Genomic DNA, 17,563 nt, shown 5'->3' with positions numbered 1-17,563 from the left:
AGCCCGCTCTCCCGGGTTGAGGGTCAGTTGGAAAGGAAGGGGAAGTTCCAGGGTGAGGAGGGAGTAGAGCTGACTCCCAGGGCACTGCCGAGCCGGCCTGGTGTGTTGGGCCCAGACAGGACCTGGACACAGTTTCCTTCTTAAGGGTCCACTTGGGTCACCTCGCTCACATCTCAGTGATGGGAGGTCCGTGGGGCGGGCTTCGATTTCTCTGTGTGATACACAGAGGTGCACTGAACCCCGTGTCCCTAAGACAGACACTCTACGTGGGGCAACGACAGCCCTGGCTCAGAGCCCCGACCGTTCTCGGCTTTATGATTGCAGAACCAGTGCTGTGGGGCATATGGCCCTGAAGACTGGGACCTCAACGTCTACTTCAACTGCAGTGGCGCCAGCTACAGCCGCGAGAAGTGTGGGGTGCCCTTCTCCTGCTGTGTCCCCGACCCCGCGGTGAGTCTGCCCAAGCATGGACGGTCCCTCTGGAGCGGAGCAGTTCCTGCCTCCCTGAGGACTCTGGCTTCTTCTCTTCTGCGGATGGATTGAGTGCCCGGCTCCCCCTCCACTCGCCTCAGGGCTCTTGCAGCTCTGAAATCCTATACCTATAAATTCCATAAATGTTTTTGCATGGCCCACCCTGGCTCTGGTGTGCTGGGTGAAGCAGGCAAAAAACAGTGGTCCCCCTCCCGTGAGGGGCTCTCACTCAGGGCCGCCTGGACAAGATGCTGTGAATATAATGAGGCCTGGTCTCCTTTCTCTGGAGAAAACAAACACTCAGTCCTCCGAAGCCCTGGGCGGTGGCATACATCGCCATCCGGGGGTGGTGCAGAATTCTTTCACTGTTCTTTCTTCTTCACCTGTCTTCATCCCCAGGCCACAGACCACATCCTTGGGTTCCAGAAACTGAGCTCTTCGGTGCCCCCCGCCCCATTTTTTTGGCCACGCTGCATGGCTTATGGGATCTTAGTTCCCTGACCAGGGATTGAACCTGGCGCCACAACAGTGAAAGCGCCGAGTCCTAACCAATGGACTGTCAGGGAATTCCCTTGGGTGTCCTTGAAGGAGCACTGAATGTTTGCCCAAACCTAGCCTGAGCAGAAGGGAGCCCCTACGGCCGTCAGTACCATCACACTGCCTGGTGCTGGGCCACGGGGCTCTAGGCGCGTTCCCCAGCCCGGGAGGGGTTCAGGTCTGCAGAGGCTGCACAGCGGTGTCTGACCTCTCCACCGTGACTGTGAAATCTTTAGCAAGTGTAGCTTTTCCCTTCTAGCTCAGAGATTGGCAGACTACAACCCCTGCACCAGATCTGGCCTGCTGTCTGTTTTTGGATGACTTGTGAGCCATGAATGGTTTCAGCCGTTTTAAGTGGTTGAAAATAAATCAAAAGAAGGATAATATTTTGTGCCACGTGAAAATCATGAAATTCAAACTTCAGTGTCCATAAATAAAGTTTTATTGAAATACAGCCATACCTGTTCATTTACATATTGTCAATGGCCGCCTTCATGCTACAACAGCAGAGTTGAATAGTAGCTACGTAGGTGGGTTTGAAATATTTACTATCTTGCCCTTCACACAAAAAATGTGCCAACCTTTGTCCTAGCATGGAAGGTTAGTTGGCAGCATGATGGAAAGGCATGAGCTGTAATGGAATTGGTGCAGGTGTTTGCTGGTGTTTGGTTGTGACTTTTCTAGAGCTGTCTACCACCGGCTTCTGGAGCACAAAAATGACTAATCTTTCTGCTTTTCTTACAGCAAAAAGTTGTGAACACACAGTGTGGCTATGATGTCAGGACTCAGGTGAGAGCTCCAATGCATATGACTTTGAATTCTTCAGGTTTATTCTCTAGGGTCCACCTTCCCGATTTAGCACAAGTGCAAACTGGAGTGGGAAAGCCAGGGGAGACTAAGCTCAGAGAGGCCACCGAAGCTGGGAACCAGGCAAGCGGGAGCACACGGCCACACACACGCCTTCCCTGAGCCGCTGGCAAGACGAGATTCATGGGAACAGTAATGGGTGTGATTTCAAGCTCTGTGAACCACAGTCACAAAATCTAGCAGTTGCTACGTTAGTGGAAAGAAGATGGATGAAAGTTTGGGGGAACAAAGGCGACATGTTTAAGAGACCCTTGGGGTCCCAGGAGGTGTCTGTTATGTAGGGGTTCAGGGTGGAGTTGCAGGAGGCACATGGCTTGGTCCAGCCGCCATTATGGAGGCCATGCTGACAGGAAGGGAGATAGGCTCAGGGCAGGAGCAGGGCTCAGCCCTCTAAGGGCTTCCTCAGGCCGTACGGAGTGTGCGCTTGCACGTGAAGAGGCGAGGACCCACCCCAGTCCTTGCTCTGGTGGCCTCTGGTGATGTGAATGACAGCTGTTCTGAAGGAGAGGGATCTCGGGGAAACTGCAGGCACCCTGCTGTTGGCCGTGGACACTAGGGATGTGACCCTCCAGGCTGGGAAACCTCAACTCCCTCTGCAGTGAGCTCCGCTTCATAGCAGTGGGCCTATGTCAGCATCAGCTTCTTCAGTGACCAATTTCCTCGCCACTTGCATCAGTTGCTAGGGCTGCTGTAAAAAAGTACCCAGGCCCTGCGGCTAAAATAACAGAGATTTAATTTTCTCATAGTTCTGGAGGTTAGAAGTCTGAGGTCAAGGCCTCAGCAGTGTTGGTCCCTTCTGAGGCCCCTCTCCTTGGCTTGGATGGTGCCTCCTCTTCCCTGTGTCCTCACATGGGCTTCCCTCTGTGTCTGTCTGTGTCCTAATCTCTTTTCACGAGGACACCAGTGTTATTGGATTAGGGCCAACTCCAATGACCTCATTGTAATTTATTTACCTCTTTAAACAGCCTCTCTCCAAATACAGTCACATTCTGAGGTCTTGGGGGGTTAAGACTTCAACATAGGAATTTTAGGGGGACATAATTCAGCCCCTAACGCTGCTAACGAATGAATGTTCCGTCAGTGTTTCATGGGTGAGGCTGATAGGGGAGGGGGGCCGGGGCTGACTGCTGTGTTCGGGGTGGGTGAGGACACGGTGTCTGCCGAGGCCACATCCCTGTGTGCTGACTGAGCCTCTGCTAGGGTCGACTTCAGCCTGTTCCTGCTGGCTCTGCTTCTTGGAGCCAGGCTCACCTGGGCTCGGGGGCACACTCTGAGAAGCCGTTGTCCCTTCCCTCTCCTGACTCAAAAGACGCTGAACCCTCTTTCCCCAGTTTCTCTCTTTAAGGCACATTTTCCTTCCCCAAGCCCTCATCCCCCTCCCCTTTCTCCAGACGTGGGCTGTGGAGGTGTGTTGAACAAGCTGACCTTGACATGTGTGGAGGCCCTAAGAGAAAGGGGTTAAAGATCACAGCCAGGGAGCCTTTGCTTAGACAGGTTATAAAATGCGAACTGCCCGGGGAGGGGCAGAGACCGAGGCAAATAGACGTGTTTCTCCTGGAGAGTTCTGTCTGTCCGTCTGTCCTCGGCACCAGCCTCCCGGATCCCTCATTCCCCCCCACCCCCGCCGAGCTTTGCTCTGCCCCCGGCGGGAGCCCTCTGGGGATCCAGGGTGGGGACGGCCTGCGTGTCTCGGGCTCAGGCCGCTGTCCTGTTTCCCTGCAGCTGAAGAGCAAATGGGACGAGTCCATCTTCACGAAAGGCTGCATCCAGGCGCTGGAGGGGTGGCTCCCACGGAACATCTACATCGTGGCCGGCGTCTTCATCGCCATCTCACTGCTGCAGGTTTGCCCCCGCTGCCCTTCGTGGCTTCCTCTCCCCTTGTGGCCGCACCTGTTCCCTTGAGCCAGATTTTACACCGGGAAAGATGCCGGTGGCCGAGGGCGCGTGAGGCCCAGGGTGAGTAGGCTGCTGAGTGTCTCCCGGGAGAAGAACTGGTGGGAGAAAGTCAAGAATTCAGTGAATCAGAAAAACCAGGAGTTTTTCCAGGGTTGCCCAGGGCTGGGAGGAGAAGCCGGCAGCCCCCCAGGCAGCCTCGGAGGCAGCGGAGGCTGCTGCTCTGTGGAAAACCCACCATTTAGAAAATGTTCGGCTCTGACCTTGCCTCGAAGAGGGTGACTGGGGTGGACTCGGGGTCACCAGCCATCCACGCACCTTTTTCCTCCTTCACTCAGTGGTTGACTGATCTCAAAGGAAGGCCGAGAGACAGAAGCATCTGGAAAAAGAAAGAAAAAAATTTACTTGCAAAGCAGGCAAGGATCTCTTACTTCAGAAGGCCTGGCCCATCAGCTACCAGCCACAAGAGGGATTGAAAGTGGGGGGTGAGGGGAGCAGAATTCCTCAGGTCACCAAGTTCACATTAGTCTGTTTCTGGTAGGAAAAGATCAGCCTTCCCACGTGATTATCCTGGTCACTGAGGTCGGGGTGTAGCTTCAGACACCAGCATGGCCCAAATCGGGGACAGTCTTGTTTTTATGGTGGAATCCAGGTTTGCAGGAAACATTCGAGATTTGGTATTTGGGGAATCAGAACCAGTCAGGGTGACCCTGTCATTTTCCGTTTCACCCCGGGTACAAAGCGAGTCGCGGCCTGTGATATGGGATGTGCGTGGTCATGTTGCAGGCAGGGCAGAACGTCCGTTTTGCTTCTGTGGTGCCTGCTGTTTGCCCCTTCAAGGCTTTAGGGAAGATCCCACTGTTTTTCACGCAGCAAAGCAGAGCCCGGGCTCATTTGTTTTAACTGTGGGTTGGTCTCGTTTGGCCACGTACCCAGCTGCAGCCTCTGCGGGTGGGCGTGGAGGTGATGGGAAGTGCGGGGTGCCCTGCCCCACCTCCCCCTCGGCCCCGATGCTGACGGCCGCTGCCTCTGCCGGCTTTGTTGTCAGATATTTGGCATTTTCCTGGCGAGGACCCTGATCTCGGACATTGAGGCAGTGAAGGCAGGCCACCACTTCTGAGGAGCCACAGGTGGGCGAGCAGAGCTGAGCCACGCCGTGGAGGCCGAAGCCCTTCACCGCCATCAACTTCACGTCCAGAGGGAGAGAAACGGACGCACCCAGCCTGAGCCAGCACCCCGCCTTCAGCATCCGCGTGACATGATCTCTGTTTCTGCTTGCTGGTGCTGGAGACCCAGGGGCCCCCTCGCACCTGCACAGACTTGTGACCAGCAGCCCCGCTGGGGTCTGCCTGGAATCAGAGGGTATGTCTTTAAGTGGGGGAGGTGACTCTGAGGGACAGACGGCTCTGGTGGCTGCACCCTGGCCTCCTCACCGCTCATGTCATTGGTGCTGGCCTAGGGGGCAGCCACACCTTTTGTGGCCCTCTGAGTGCCAGGGGGGCCCGCAGTGTCTGCACAGGTCGGGGTGTTGGCAGGATCCTCGGCCATGTCAAGTGAAGTAAGCCTGAGCCAGTGCGGGGGCTGGTGCCACGGGAGTGCCTCGTCCGTCGTCCCCCGGCGCCCAGGGCGGGAACTGTCTCCAGCCTCAACAGCATTATGCCCTGAGGGCACGAGGGGGCAGTGGGCATGGCTCTCCTGCGGAGTCAGCTCTCCTTTTCCTGAAGTGTGTAAATAGTTTATTTATAGGGCAAGAATGTTCTCACACCACATCTTCATTTCCTCTGGCATTCTCCTCTCAACAGCCTTACGCGGCGTCTGGGACTGACGCCGTCCCTTTCAGTTCCCTTGAGTGTCCCACGAACCAGCTCCAGCAGCTTCTCCATATCACCCCTAGTAACCCAGCTGCACATACATGCTCCCCCTTCGTCTGTGCACCCCCCACATGCATACCCCCACTCCCCTCCCAACTTGGCCTCACTGTCTTCTGGTCTTGGTGCTACTGAAACTGTTACCCGGAACTTGAATCGTGATCCTGACCCTCCCCCACTGCAAGGCCGGGGAGCCCCAGCCAGAGATGGCCAGCTGGACCCCTTTGGCCAGGGCTCCTCTCCAGGCCACATGCTGAGGGCCGGCTGGCCGGCCTGGCATTCGCCTCTCCCTGGAAAGAGAAGCCCCGTAGCCAGGCCCCTGGGCCGAGCCACGGACCCCAGCCTGCAGCTGCGTAGAGGCTCAGACGTTTCGTTGCTCACTTTCATGGTGACCTTCCAACCCCTGACGGGGATATCTGTGGTCACCATGTCCACCTTTCCTGTCAGGGCTACTGGGGGCTTGCTGTTGGAAATGAAGTCTGTCTTATGTACTGAATCACCCCCCAGGCGGAGCTGGGGCGTTCGTGCATCTTTGGCTGGTCTACACTCTAACGCCTCTCTGGCTCTCGTACCCGTTCTGTCCTCGTCGTTCAGGGATGGAGTGCCACCTTCACATACTTGCCGAAGTGTACATGCTAATGTGGTATATACTGGTGGGTGTTTGTTGACGATGTTGGTTTTGTTTTGTTTTTTTACAATTTTCTCTGTAGACTAGGGGAAGAATGCTTGTGTTTTTAGGAAGTGTGATGCTTTTCTTTGACTGCCAAACTCTTTTATGGAATATATCTTTATATTAATGCTGTTGTTGTGATTGTTTTTGTTTTGGGTCATATCAAGATGGCATTAAGCATCTCAGTGGTGAACTCGGCTGCCGAGGGAAACGGTGGGATCGGGTGTGGGTAGGCATGACGGGAAGGTAGGTGGTTGGCACAATCTGAAATAAATTTCATCGGGTGATTTTTTTTTTAGATTCTGTGTGCCACTTTCAGTGATTCTTTGTGTGGAGGTTACACCTGGAACAAGCTGGCTTGTGGCTTAGTTATGCCCAGCTGGAAGCATAAGGTAGAACTTTGACTCCACAGGCCCGGAGGAAATGTTATTTTAGGTTATAACTGTACAGCCCCAGGCAGTAAGGTCCAGGCAAAAGAGCTTGGGGACACTGGGTTGGAATCTGGGCACTGCCACTGCATGAGCTGTGTGTTTTAGACCTGCTGGCCCATCTGTGGAGGAGGTTAGTGGCAGTGCCAGGTACCTCTGACCCAGGCTGCCCTGGGGGAGTCGGTGGCCCCAGGCCCTCACCGCTGGTGTGTGGGCACCAACAGCTCCTGCTGTCCCATCTATTCACGTGGACCTGGTGGCTGGACCCCTTGCAAGTGTCTTCACAGGTCACAGCCCAGTTCAGGGTGAAGTCTAGCTGTGACTTTTTCAGAGTTTGGGTTTGTTTTCCAATTAGTTTACGAACTTGCTGGCCACTTTCAGCCATCTCATCTGACTCTGAGTTGGATGAGAATAGAAAAGAAGTGCAGGATAAGGGATGCTCACGTGGCATCTCCAGCACACTGGGCTCCCTCCGTGGAGCCGCAGTGCAGCCCTCCCAGTCGCTCCCTGCCCAGCCTACCCTGAGTCTCCAGCCACTCCCTGTCCTCTCAGACTGGGATAGAGGCCAACCTGTGCCTCTGCACTTCCCCTCCTGGCCCCCCATACACTCTCGCTTTGAAGTTTCAGGGTCTTTGCTCATCCTTCCTGTGACCCTCCTGCCCACCTCCTCCTGGGGCTTCTGCACTGTTATCTTTCCCACCTGCTGTCCTCGCCCCATCCCACGTATCCCCATCCCAGAAAGCTTGCCTTGGCCCTCTTGCCCTCTTACCGGCCCACGCCCCACCACTGCTTTCCTTCCCAGGCGGCTGCTCGTCCGGGCTCTGTCCCCTCCCACCACCACCCAGTACTCTCCTCACTTGACTGAAAGCCACACACCCCAGTCACCGGCCTCCATGCCTCTCTTGACCTCTGCAGCACCTGGCACTCTGGACCACCCCATCCTCAAAGTCCTCTGCTGCCGCCAGGGCTCTCAGGGCTCTCCGGCCCATCCTTGTCCCACCTTCAGCTGTACCTGCCAGGGCTCACCTATCTCCTGGGGCTCCCGTGCCCCCAAGGCAGGGCTGTGAGCCGGGCAGGAAAGCCATCTGTGCTGGTGCACGAGACTGAGCTGGTCTTCTCCACATGAATAACAATAAAAATTAATGGATCCAGAACTTCCTGGAACCTAGGAAGTACACAGAGTACCTAACACTTAAAAACTGATTGTCTGGCTTCCCTGGTGGTGCAGTGGTTGAGAGTCCGCCTGCCAATGCAGGGGACACGGGGTCGCGCCCCGGTCCGGGAAGATTCCACATGCCGCGGAGCAGCTGGGCCTGTGAGCCATGGCCACTGGGCCTGTGCGTCCGGAGCCTGTGCTCCGCAACGGGAGAGGCCACAACAGTGAGAGGCCCGCGTACCGCAAAAAAAAAAAACAGATTGTCACCAGAAGAGCTCGGGGAAGCCATTTTTATGCTAAAAACATGAGGTAAGTTGCTGATCGAGGATTTGGAAGAGCTGGGTTGAAACTCTGGGAGCCTCTTGCCCCTGAACCTGCACCTGCAACTAGAATAGGAGGTTGGGTGCCTGCCAGCTCCTGATTCTGAACCTCTGCTTGGCGCCTGCGGAGCAAAACCAGCACCAAGGGCACGATTGGGAAGCATCGGTGTCCTGAGGATGAGCCAGTTACTGGGCTCTGAGGCACGTCGACAAGCAGCTGGAGGAAGGGTGCGGATCCCCGTCTCTGTACCTGGATTTGGGTGCCTGGTTTGGTTTGGGGGGACCTTTGGGGGAGCATGATGGCATCCCCAAGGAGCTCAGCCCCACCCTGTGCTGGAGGCCCCAGCTCTGAGCAGCAGCGCGCTCACTTCCTCGCATGGCCAGAGCTGCCGTCCACCCAGCAAGCCTGCTGGGCGGTGAGGGATTGGGCATAGCTTTCTCTTCAGGAGACGCTACTTGGGGGCTGCCACTGGGGCAGCAATGGGCGTGCCTGTGAGTGTAGGCTACTGCCATCTTAGGGACCCCAGGGGAGAGCTCCCCAGAAGAGGAGGCGGGGTGAGAGGCCCGCAGAGGACGGAGGGACTCAGTCTTGGCAGTAGAGACCACCTGATCGCTTCTCGGCCAGCAAGCTCAGAGTGTGGACTGCAGAGGCACAGAGAAAGGGGAGGGGCTGTTGCCGTGGTCCCAGCACCCAGGGCATCCTCCTGCTCAGGTGTCAGGAGCTCAGCCTTGTCACCTTGTGGTCCAGGGCCCTCAGCTGTCCCCGGTGGCTGTATGACCTGCATGGGTGGGCGCTTTCTAGCTCTGGGGTCATGTGAGGTGTCTGGCCACAGGGTTTGTAGGATATGGGCCCCCAGACTGTGGTAACCTGTCCCCAGGGTTGAATCTTGGTACAGGTGCTTCCACGTGCTTGTCTGTCATCCAAGAGGATGCCTCCCAGCCTTCCAGGGCAGACTGGGCCTCCCGCAGTTCCTTTCTCCTTCATCTGGGTGCTCTCCAAAAATCCAGAGAATTATACAACTTTAGGTCCTTTTTAGCTCCTTGTAAACTCAGCAAGACCTGGCTTTTCCTCCTCAAAGGCTACAGTGAAGGTAGATTCATTCTCAGAATGCTTTTGGGGTCTCCAGGACACCTCAGGAAAACCTGATGTGGGCACTACAGAATGGCAGTGGCAGTAAAACTTTGGGAAGGAGAAAGTTAAGGCTACATTCAAATGGATACTGTTCTGGTGTACTTGCCAATTTTAGAGACTCCAGCTTTGTAAAAGGAGGAAGTCTGTGTGCCTTGTAAAGGTCTGGAAGAGTTATTTCTTCACTCTGCTTTCTTCCCATGCTCTGCGTCTCGTACATCAGCAGGGGCTTCAAAACCATGGCTTAGTAACTACCAAACTATATTATCCCCTCGGACTGTAATTTTATTACCTCAAAGGGCTCTTAAACTAATCTGTTTTTCTCAGTATCCAAGCACAGAGTGTAAAAAGTATGTGTCCTGTTTTCCAGAGGCATCCACCATTAAGTACCCTCCTAGGAAATGTCCATGCATATTCAAATGAGAATTTTCCACACAAATGAGAACTGTGTTTTACAATGAGTTTTACTCGGTGTATCTCAGAAATGTTTCTCTGTGGCCGCGTACGCATCCACCGTGTGTTTTCGCAGTCCACTGCAGGACTGCCATGAGTGAATGAACCTTGCTCTGGAACGGGGATTATGTTTACAGTCACAGGTAACAGAAAACCCAGTTGAAACTGGCCTAAACAATGAAGGGAGGCTTTTGGCTCCTGAACCTGGAAAGTCCGGGGGTGGGGTGACTTTAAGGGTTTGATCCGAGTGACTCAATGATGCCGAGGATCCGGTTTCCTTTCCCCTGTCTGCTCTGCCTGTCACAGTGTTCCCATCACCCAAGGCAGAGGGAGGCAAGACCCCACCAAGGACCACCTTGAGCCTCTGGTGAGGACGGCATGGTGGTCCCATTGAGGGAAGCCCCCCCCGCCCCAGCCCCCTGTGCTTGTCCATCCCGCTGAAACCACGTGGTGGGGAAACCAGGCTCCTGTGGGAGGAGATGGACATGGGGAAGGCTGCCAACCACCCCCATTAACTCCTGTGGGTGGACGTTTCAGTTACGGGGTGTTTTGCTCTTACAAGGGCTTATGAGAACCCCACGGTATTTTGTTATTAGAATTACTTCCTAGAAGTTTTTATAAGAAAAACATGTTTTTAAACAAGTTCTCCAGGGAGGTGGGCTGGCTTCATAGTGAGCGGCTACTCGGGGCTGGTGTGTGTGACGGCGGCCTGAGCACCAGGGATGTACGGGCTGTTTCTGGGCCAAGAGGGGTAGTTGGGAGTGGTGCGGTGACGTCTCCTCCAGTAGCCTGTGGCCTGCAACAGCACAGCTTCCATAGGGAGGCTCAGCAAGGTGGCCCTGCAGTCCGCCTTTGCCTTCGGAGATACCTGGTCATGTGGGAGAGCAGTGGTTTGGGTGGCATCCCTGTGTACCGATGAAGACATGCACTGGAGATCCAGTACCACCCCGAGGTTGCCAGGGAGGGAGCTGCAGAGCCCGGCAGACCAGCCTGCGATGGGGCTTTGGGGTCCAGACGGCTCACTGCCTGGTTGCTGGAGAAGGGCAGCACACTCGGGTGGGCTCTGCCTGCCCACGTGGCCACTTCCCCAGACAGGCAGCTACGTGCCTAGACAGTGAACCCAGGGTAAGTGGGGAAGGGAGAAGAGGGGGTGTTGGCCCTGTGGGGCTGCATTCCCAGGGAGACCGGGTGGGGTTGCGGTGTATCTGTTTCCTCTGTAGCACCAGGCAGACTGCTTTGGATTAAGGATTAAGTGAGGCCTGTGCTGCAGTGGGAAGAGCACTGAGCCTGAGTTTGAGCTGGGGCTCGAAAACAAACAAAAATCACGCGCACACACGCGCAAACCCAAAACACCTTAGTGCCTCCATTTTTCATCTGTCAAGTGGAGATCATTTTATTTATTTCACAAAGTTTCTGGAACCATTTGATGAGTTCGTGTAGATGAGAGCTTGGTAAACTTGGCAGGTGTTACCGACTCCGCAGCCACCTACTACTCACTAGCCTTGTGGCCTTTAGCAAGTTACTTAAACCTCTTTGAGTCTTTTTTTTTTGTAAAATTGGGGTAAAAACACCCCAACACAGGGTTGTTTCAAGGATTAAATGGGTTGAGGTGGGTAAAGCGTTTTGACATAGGTCTAGATTACTTAGTAGGCACCCCCCAAAATTACTGCTAATGCAATTATTGAAGAAATTTTATCTGGAACTACCAGTCCCCACCAGGCTTAGCTGCCTGGGTTATGTGAAATACAGCTCAAGTTCCCAGCCAGACTGAAATGAAAAGACCCACTTCCCTGTCCTTTCAGGAGCAAGGCTTAGATCTGTGGGGAGCTCCGCAGGCATCTAGAGTTCAAGGTCTGTTTGTTTGCTCTCTGTGTCATGGCGGTGGGGAGGGGGGAGAAGGGGTTTCTTCTTGCCTGGGGTGTGGATCCTGCCAGAAATCAACACAGCCTGAGAAGTCGTTCCTGGGGCCCCCAGAGGAAGCAGAGTGGTCCTCACCTGTTGAGGGGGCCAGGCCATCTGCAGAGGCTGCCCGAGGGAGCCAACAGAGGGCCACAGCCTGCCTTCAAGGGCTCCAGGGGGGATGATCTGGGGGAGAACAGGGGTTAGAGGAGCTTGGATAGGAAAGAAGAAAGGGCTGGAATAGATGCTCTGAAACCAGCAAGATGACCTGTTTGGACAGGATGGGGAGGGTCTTGGCTGGGGAGACCCCATCTGGTCCCACTCATGGTAAGAACAACAGAGGCTCAGGGAAGTGCTGGGACCCACCCGAGGCCTCAGAGTGAGGCGCTGAGTCCAGGAGGTGGTCTGTGCATCTCCCACCTCTGACGAGTGAGGGTGTGCATCCCCGAAGCAGGGCAGCCTCAGCAGGACTGGAAGTGTGTGTGTGTGTGTGTGTGTGTGTGTGTGTGTGTGTGTGTGTGTGTGCATGGAGCCCTGCTGTGCTAGCCCAGGCCCCCCCCCCCCAGGAGAAAATCTTTGTGTCTAAGACCATGTGGGTTTTATTCAGAGCCCCATGTCTCCGTACGCTCCTGCAGACGCGTTGAACTTGTCTTCTGTTCCTCCAACCCTAAATCCCAACCACACCCAGCCGGCTCCTCCCCGTCTCGCCCATCTCAGCTGAGGGGACCACCATCCACCCAGGGGCCAAATCCAGGAGTGTGGGTATCACTCGGCTCCTTCACAGTCAACAGAACATCCAGTCACCTCTTCTAAAGGTTAAACCTTTCGTGTGCATTCAAATAACTGCATTTTGAAGGGAGCTTACCTCCCCTCTCTGCAGATCTCAAAACCATTCTTGGAAGCTGCAGGGCCTGGGGGTCTTTGTAGGATTCTCATATAAAAATGAATCTGTAACGATGTTCTAAGAAACTAGGGTGTGCGGCCCAGCCCCCAGCTGGTGAACTCCCCTCCTTCCTCCCTGCAACACAATTCTTACACCCCGCAAAGGTGCATTTAAAGTTTTTGATTGTGTGTGGGTTTTTTTTCCTACATCCCCACCCCCCCTTCCTCCACCCCAAGGCTGTGCCAGGATAGATGTCAGCCACTGGCCTTGGAGGTAGCAATACAGGTGAGGCTGGAATGGGCTCATCTAGGACCCACGTTTGTTCCTGCTGTTCCAAGTATCTGCTACTGAAGTGCGACAGTCAGACAGCCTCATAAAAAACCTACTGTGGGCAACACTGCTGGGCAGGGGGGTGGTATTTTTGACACGAGAGGAAACGGGACTTGCCTGGTGCCACACAGCTGGTGAGGGGCAGAGCTGGGTTTACAGCCCAGGATGTCTACTCCAAGGACTGTTCTCTCTCCCGCTGAGGATACTAACTCAAAAGACACAATCAGTGAGCACAGAAGCGGGCAGGTGTGTGGGGGACATGCACTGATGTGGCACAGTGTGAAGGCAGCACAGTGCTAGTGAAAGAGCCAGGAACCTGGGACTGTTTCCTCTGTAAAGTGGGGATAGTGATTCTTACACTGCAGCTTGGCTGAAAGTGCAGTGGTTCTCAATGTGTGGCTCCCTGGATCGGCAGCCACCGTGTCACCTGGGAACTTATGAAACATGCAAATTCTGTGGTCCAACTCCGGGCCCGTGGAATCAAAAACTCGGGAAGGGAGCTCAGCAGTCTCTGTTTGAACCAGCCCTTTGATGATTTGAATGCAAGCTCGAGTTAGAGGACCATTGCATTAGAGTCAGGATAGACTAACCATCATAGCAAATGTCCCCTAAACTTTGATGGCTTTGAAAAATAAATGTCTTTTGCTTACATCACAGTCTCTGGCGGAAGGCTGAGGGGCTGGGTTGGCAAACACTCTGCGCAGTCTTTCAGAGACCCAGATTCCCTCCATTTTGTGACTCCACCCTCTGGTAGGTCTTTGAAGTCTCTAGTCTAGTCAGCTGGTGGCTGGGGAAGAGGGTGAAGATCCCGGGAGGGAGAATCTTAGGAAAGAGGCCTGGATGGCTTGCACATCACTTGTGCTCACGTTCTGTTGGCCACAACTCAGAAGCCATGTCAAACTACCAGGGCTGGAAAAGGCCTCGCTGTGTGTGCAGGAGGAAGAGGCGAGGCCAGGTATCGGAGGACACCAGTGGTCTGTGCCCCGAGACCCACAGCTTAGGGAAGTGAAGAGTGGGACTGGAATCCCCCTCTGTAGGGAACTGAGGGCCCAGCCTGTGGATGGGTGTGTGGGATACCACGGGGCTAGAGATGTGGTCTGTGAGCAGATGAGGGGGCAGACGGCACACGAACTCCTGTCTGTGCCCTCCAGATGTGACCACTGGGGAGGTAAGGCACCGCTGCGTGGCCCCAGAAGGGCTGTCCAGCTCAGAACAAGAGTCCACGGGGTGGGAGTGGAGGATGGGAGGGCAGGAACCTGTTAGGGCTCAGTAAGACTTGGGTTTAAGTCCTGGAGCATTAGCAGCTGTTTGACCTTGACAATAAAATTGACCTTGGCAGGGGCTTCCCTGGTGGCGCAGTGGTTGAGAGTCCGCCTGCCGATGCAGGGGACGCGGGTTCGTGCCCTGGTCCGGGAAGATCCCACATGCCGCGGAGCGGCTGGGCCCGTGAGCCATGGCCGCTGGGCCTGCACGTCCAGAGCCTGTGCTCCGCAACGGGAGAGGCCACAACAGTGAGAGGCCGGCGTACCGCAAAAAAAAAAAATTGACCTTGGGATAATAAAATTGCCTGCTTCATAATCTTGTTCTGAGAATTAAGTAAGCTAGGAGAAGAAAGCCCTTGGCACAGTGCCTGCTGCCTCACGGTGGGTGTGTAGGAAATATTAGCAGTAATCTCTGGTTGCTCTTCTGAGGAGGGCCTGGGGATGGGGGGCCCAGGGCTTACTGGAGTTCTCAGCTGCTTACAGGGCAAGTGCACTGCTTCTCCTCTCTACCGGGCAGAACAGCCTTGGGGCCTGCTGGGGCTGGGCTTGTGGTCTGGAGGTGACTCTGCAGCTGAGAGGGGCAGCAGGCAGGGCTGGCCGACTGTGTGGTCTTTAGTAGGTGCCAGGGGACCTGGGGAGGGCTGTGTGGGGGGCTACCAGCGTTGAAGCCTGTTTGCCGTCTGCAGCCTCAGAGTTTCCTCCTGCCCTTTGAGTTAATAAGAATCTGTCCTGGGCTGAGACTGAGTCAATCTGTTATACTTGTGCTGAGTGGCCTGGTTCCAGGGGAATTTGGACGGAGTAGAGTATTTTCTAATTAGCAGGACTGGGGCTCCTGGAGAGGTTTTGGGGGCAGGGGTGCAGGCGAGTATAGGTCATCTGTCTGCATCAGAGTGCCGGCTGATGGAGACGGGGGCGGCTGGCTCAATACTCCCTCCACCTGAGGACCCGGAGCTGCCTACTGCACCAGCTGTGTGCAGGCCAAAGGACTCAGCATCCTGTGAGCAGAGGACTGGCCTTCTCTGGAAACCTCCTTTTCTTTGCTGTGTCACTGGCTTCCCGGGGGAGGCGATGGAAGGGGTGCTGGGCAGCAAGGAGATGGGGTGGCTGCAATCAGAGAGAGATCGGGGCCCAGGAGGACCTCCTGTGGGAAATGGGCCAGCAGGAGGGGCCCTGAGAGAGGGTCTGGCCCAGGTCCTTAGTGTCACGTCCTGTCCACTTCCGCAGCATCCTTGGCAAGACAATTGGAGGGCGAGCCAAGCCACTGCGGTGGTCAGGACACGCCGGTTGCAATGACCTTAACTCAGACAAGGTTAAGCAGAAGGGGACTCCTATGACAGGGAGGGAGGGTGGGACAGTCACAGAGAGGAGCGGGGCATTGGGGGCTGGAACAGACTTCACACTGCCCAGTGTTTTCTTCTCTCCATCAGTGTCTCCGCCTCTCTTCAGCTTGGCCCATCTCCCCTACTACACACAGACCCTCACCCCTGTGGGGAGACGCAAGAGCCAGCAGCCCCAAGTTAGAACCGTAGCAGAAAATCAGCCGATTTCTGCCAGTGTTTGTGTATCAATCCCTGGCCCAGGGATTGTGCGGGACTCAGGACTTTTTCCTTTAAACCAGAAGGAGTCTGGGGACACAGAATTGGCTACCGGCACCCACAACCCCTGCCTAATATATTGACTCACCAAGTTAGTGAGGAACCAGGTCCCATATGAAGGAGCAGGAAACAACTCCCACTGTTACCTACCGTGAACCTGGCCAGATGATTCTGACAAAAGCCCTGTGCAGCACCCTGATTACTTGAGAAGCTCTGCCCAGGCGGTCAGACCTGGCTGGCTGCAACCCTGGGCTCTGAAGCTGAGCTCATAAACTCGTGTGTTCGTGCTCTTGTCTTTTTGTTTACAAATGTCAGCATTGGTGTCCTCACCCTGCACAGGTACTCCGATCCCAGCAATTCCATGGTGGGGAAAGCCCCAAGCCCTCTCCCACGAACTCTGCTAATTCCTGGAACTCGTGCCCCTGTGCCTCCCACTCCTATGTCCCTTAATGGTCCCCTTCATGTCCCTCATCTGTCCTGGCAGAATTGAATAAAGTTCACTTTTTTTCTTTTCTAAATAAGAAACCTCACAGCAAGCGTTTTGTGAGTTAAATCGTTTTGATAAAGACCTGGGGCAGGGTGGTCCACAGTCTCGGGTGTGTGGCTGTGCCCCTCGCTTCTTCCACTGCCATCTCTGGGCTCAGGAACCCTGATTTTCAGTCCTGTGTTACATGGAGTAACGCAGTTCACCTCAGCTTGGCCTCCCAAATATGCATACCCAAACCTAGCATGGTTTGCAGAAGTTCACAGGCCTTTTCTTTTAACAGGACCTGCTTACTCTCCTTAGAAGGCAGTGAGGGTTAAAATACTCTTTTTCCTGATACGTAAAACTGGGACTATCCTACACACGCTTTCTCCCAAGTAATACATCATGAGTACACTTTCATGCCAACGGATATTCTCAACATTAATTCCAATGGCTGTATAGTAGAATCACAAGTGATAGGCAAGGATCTATTAACCCAACTCTGTTTATTGAACAAATATCCATTCTCCCCCACCCCATTATTATTATTATGATTATTTTTGCGGTACGTGGGCCTCTCACTGTCGTGGCCTCTCCCGCTGTGGAGCACAGGCTCCGGACGCGCAGGCCCAGCAGCCACGGCTCACGGACCCAGCCGCTCCGCGGCATGTGGGATCTTCCCGGGCCGGGGCACGAACCCGCGTCCCCTGCATCGGCAGGCGGACTCTCAACCACTGCGCCACCAGGGAAGCCCCCACCCCATTATTAACTTTCTTTTGATCACATACGAAATAATTACATATGTATTTGGATCACTGTCTGGACTTTCTCACTTCAATCTACCTGTTTTTGTCAGAACCGAAATGTTTGTTTTAGAAGTCTGAATACTGGCAGTATGGAGTTCAATATTCCACAATATTTTCTAGGCCGTTCTCGTTCGTTCATTCTTTCAGTTAACTTGTGGATCATTTTATTAAGTCTCTCCTCCACGTCCCAATTAAATTTCAGGTTTGGCTCGAAATTGTATTAAACGGATGACTTCTTTGAGGTTGTATTAGTTACGCATTGCTGCATGACAGCACATATACATCGCACACTCTTTCTGAGGGTCAAGAATCTAGGAACAGCTTGGCTGGGGGATTCTGGCTCAGGGTCTCTCATGAGGTTGCACTGAAACTGCCGGCTGGGGCCGCAGTCTCCCCTGACCAGGTCCTGTGCCAACCGCACTCACGTAACTGTTGGCAGGAGGCTTCAGTTCCTTGACATAGGGGTCTCATGACATGGTCTCCCCAGAGTGAATGACGAGAGAAAGAGAGAGAGAGGGGGGAAGAGAGAG

The 17,563-nt window shown here is 54.6% G+C and overlaps 1 protein-coding gene across 3 annotated transcripts in view; it reads left to right on the top strand.

Moving 5' to 3' along the window:
- Positions 1-6,593, top strand: part of TSPAN14 (tetraspanin 14) — a 55,374-nt gene extending 48,781 nt beyond the window's left edge. For 2 of the 3 annotated variants that reach the window (XM_079900298.1, XM_079900299.1), the window contains 4 exons: positions 325-450; positions 1,753-1,797; positions 3,598-3,717; positions 4,107-4,775. In XM_079900298.1, coding sequence (XP_079756424.1) covers positions 325-450; positions 1,753-1,797; positions 3,598-3,717; positions 4,107-4,244 — 429 coding nt within the window. In that variant the 3' untranslated portion in view covers positions 4,245-4,775. Of the gene's footprint in view, positions 1-324; positions 451-1,752; positions 1,798-3,597; positions 3,718-4,106; positions 4,776-4,816 lie in introns of those variants that run through there. The other variant, XM_079900300.1, reaches the window with a different exon arrangement.
- Positions 6,594-17,563: the final 10,970 nt, after the last annotated feature.

The sequence above is a fragment of the Stenella coeruleoalba genome (genome assembly GCF_951394435.1).
Source record: "Stenella coeruleoalba genome assembly, chromosome: 16".
Lineage (NCBI taxonomy): Eukaryota > Metazoa > Chordata > Mammalia > Artiodactyla > Delphinidae > Stenella > Stenella coeruleoalba.
The sequence above is the reverse complement of the archived record's forward strand: the minus strand, read 5'-3'. Positions and strand labels throughout refer to the sequence as shown.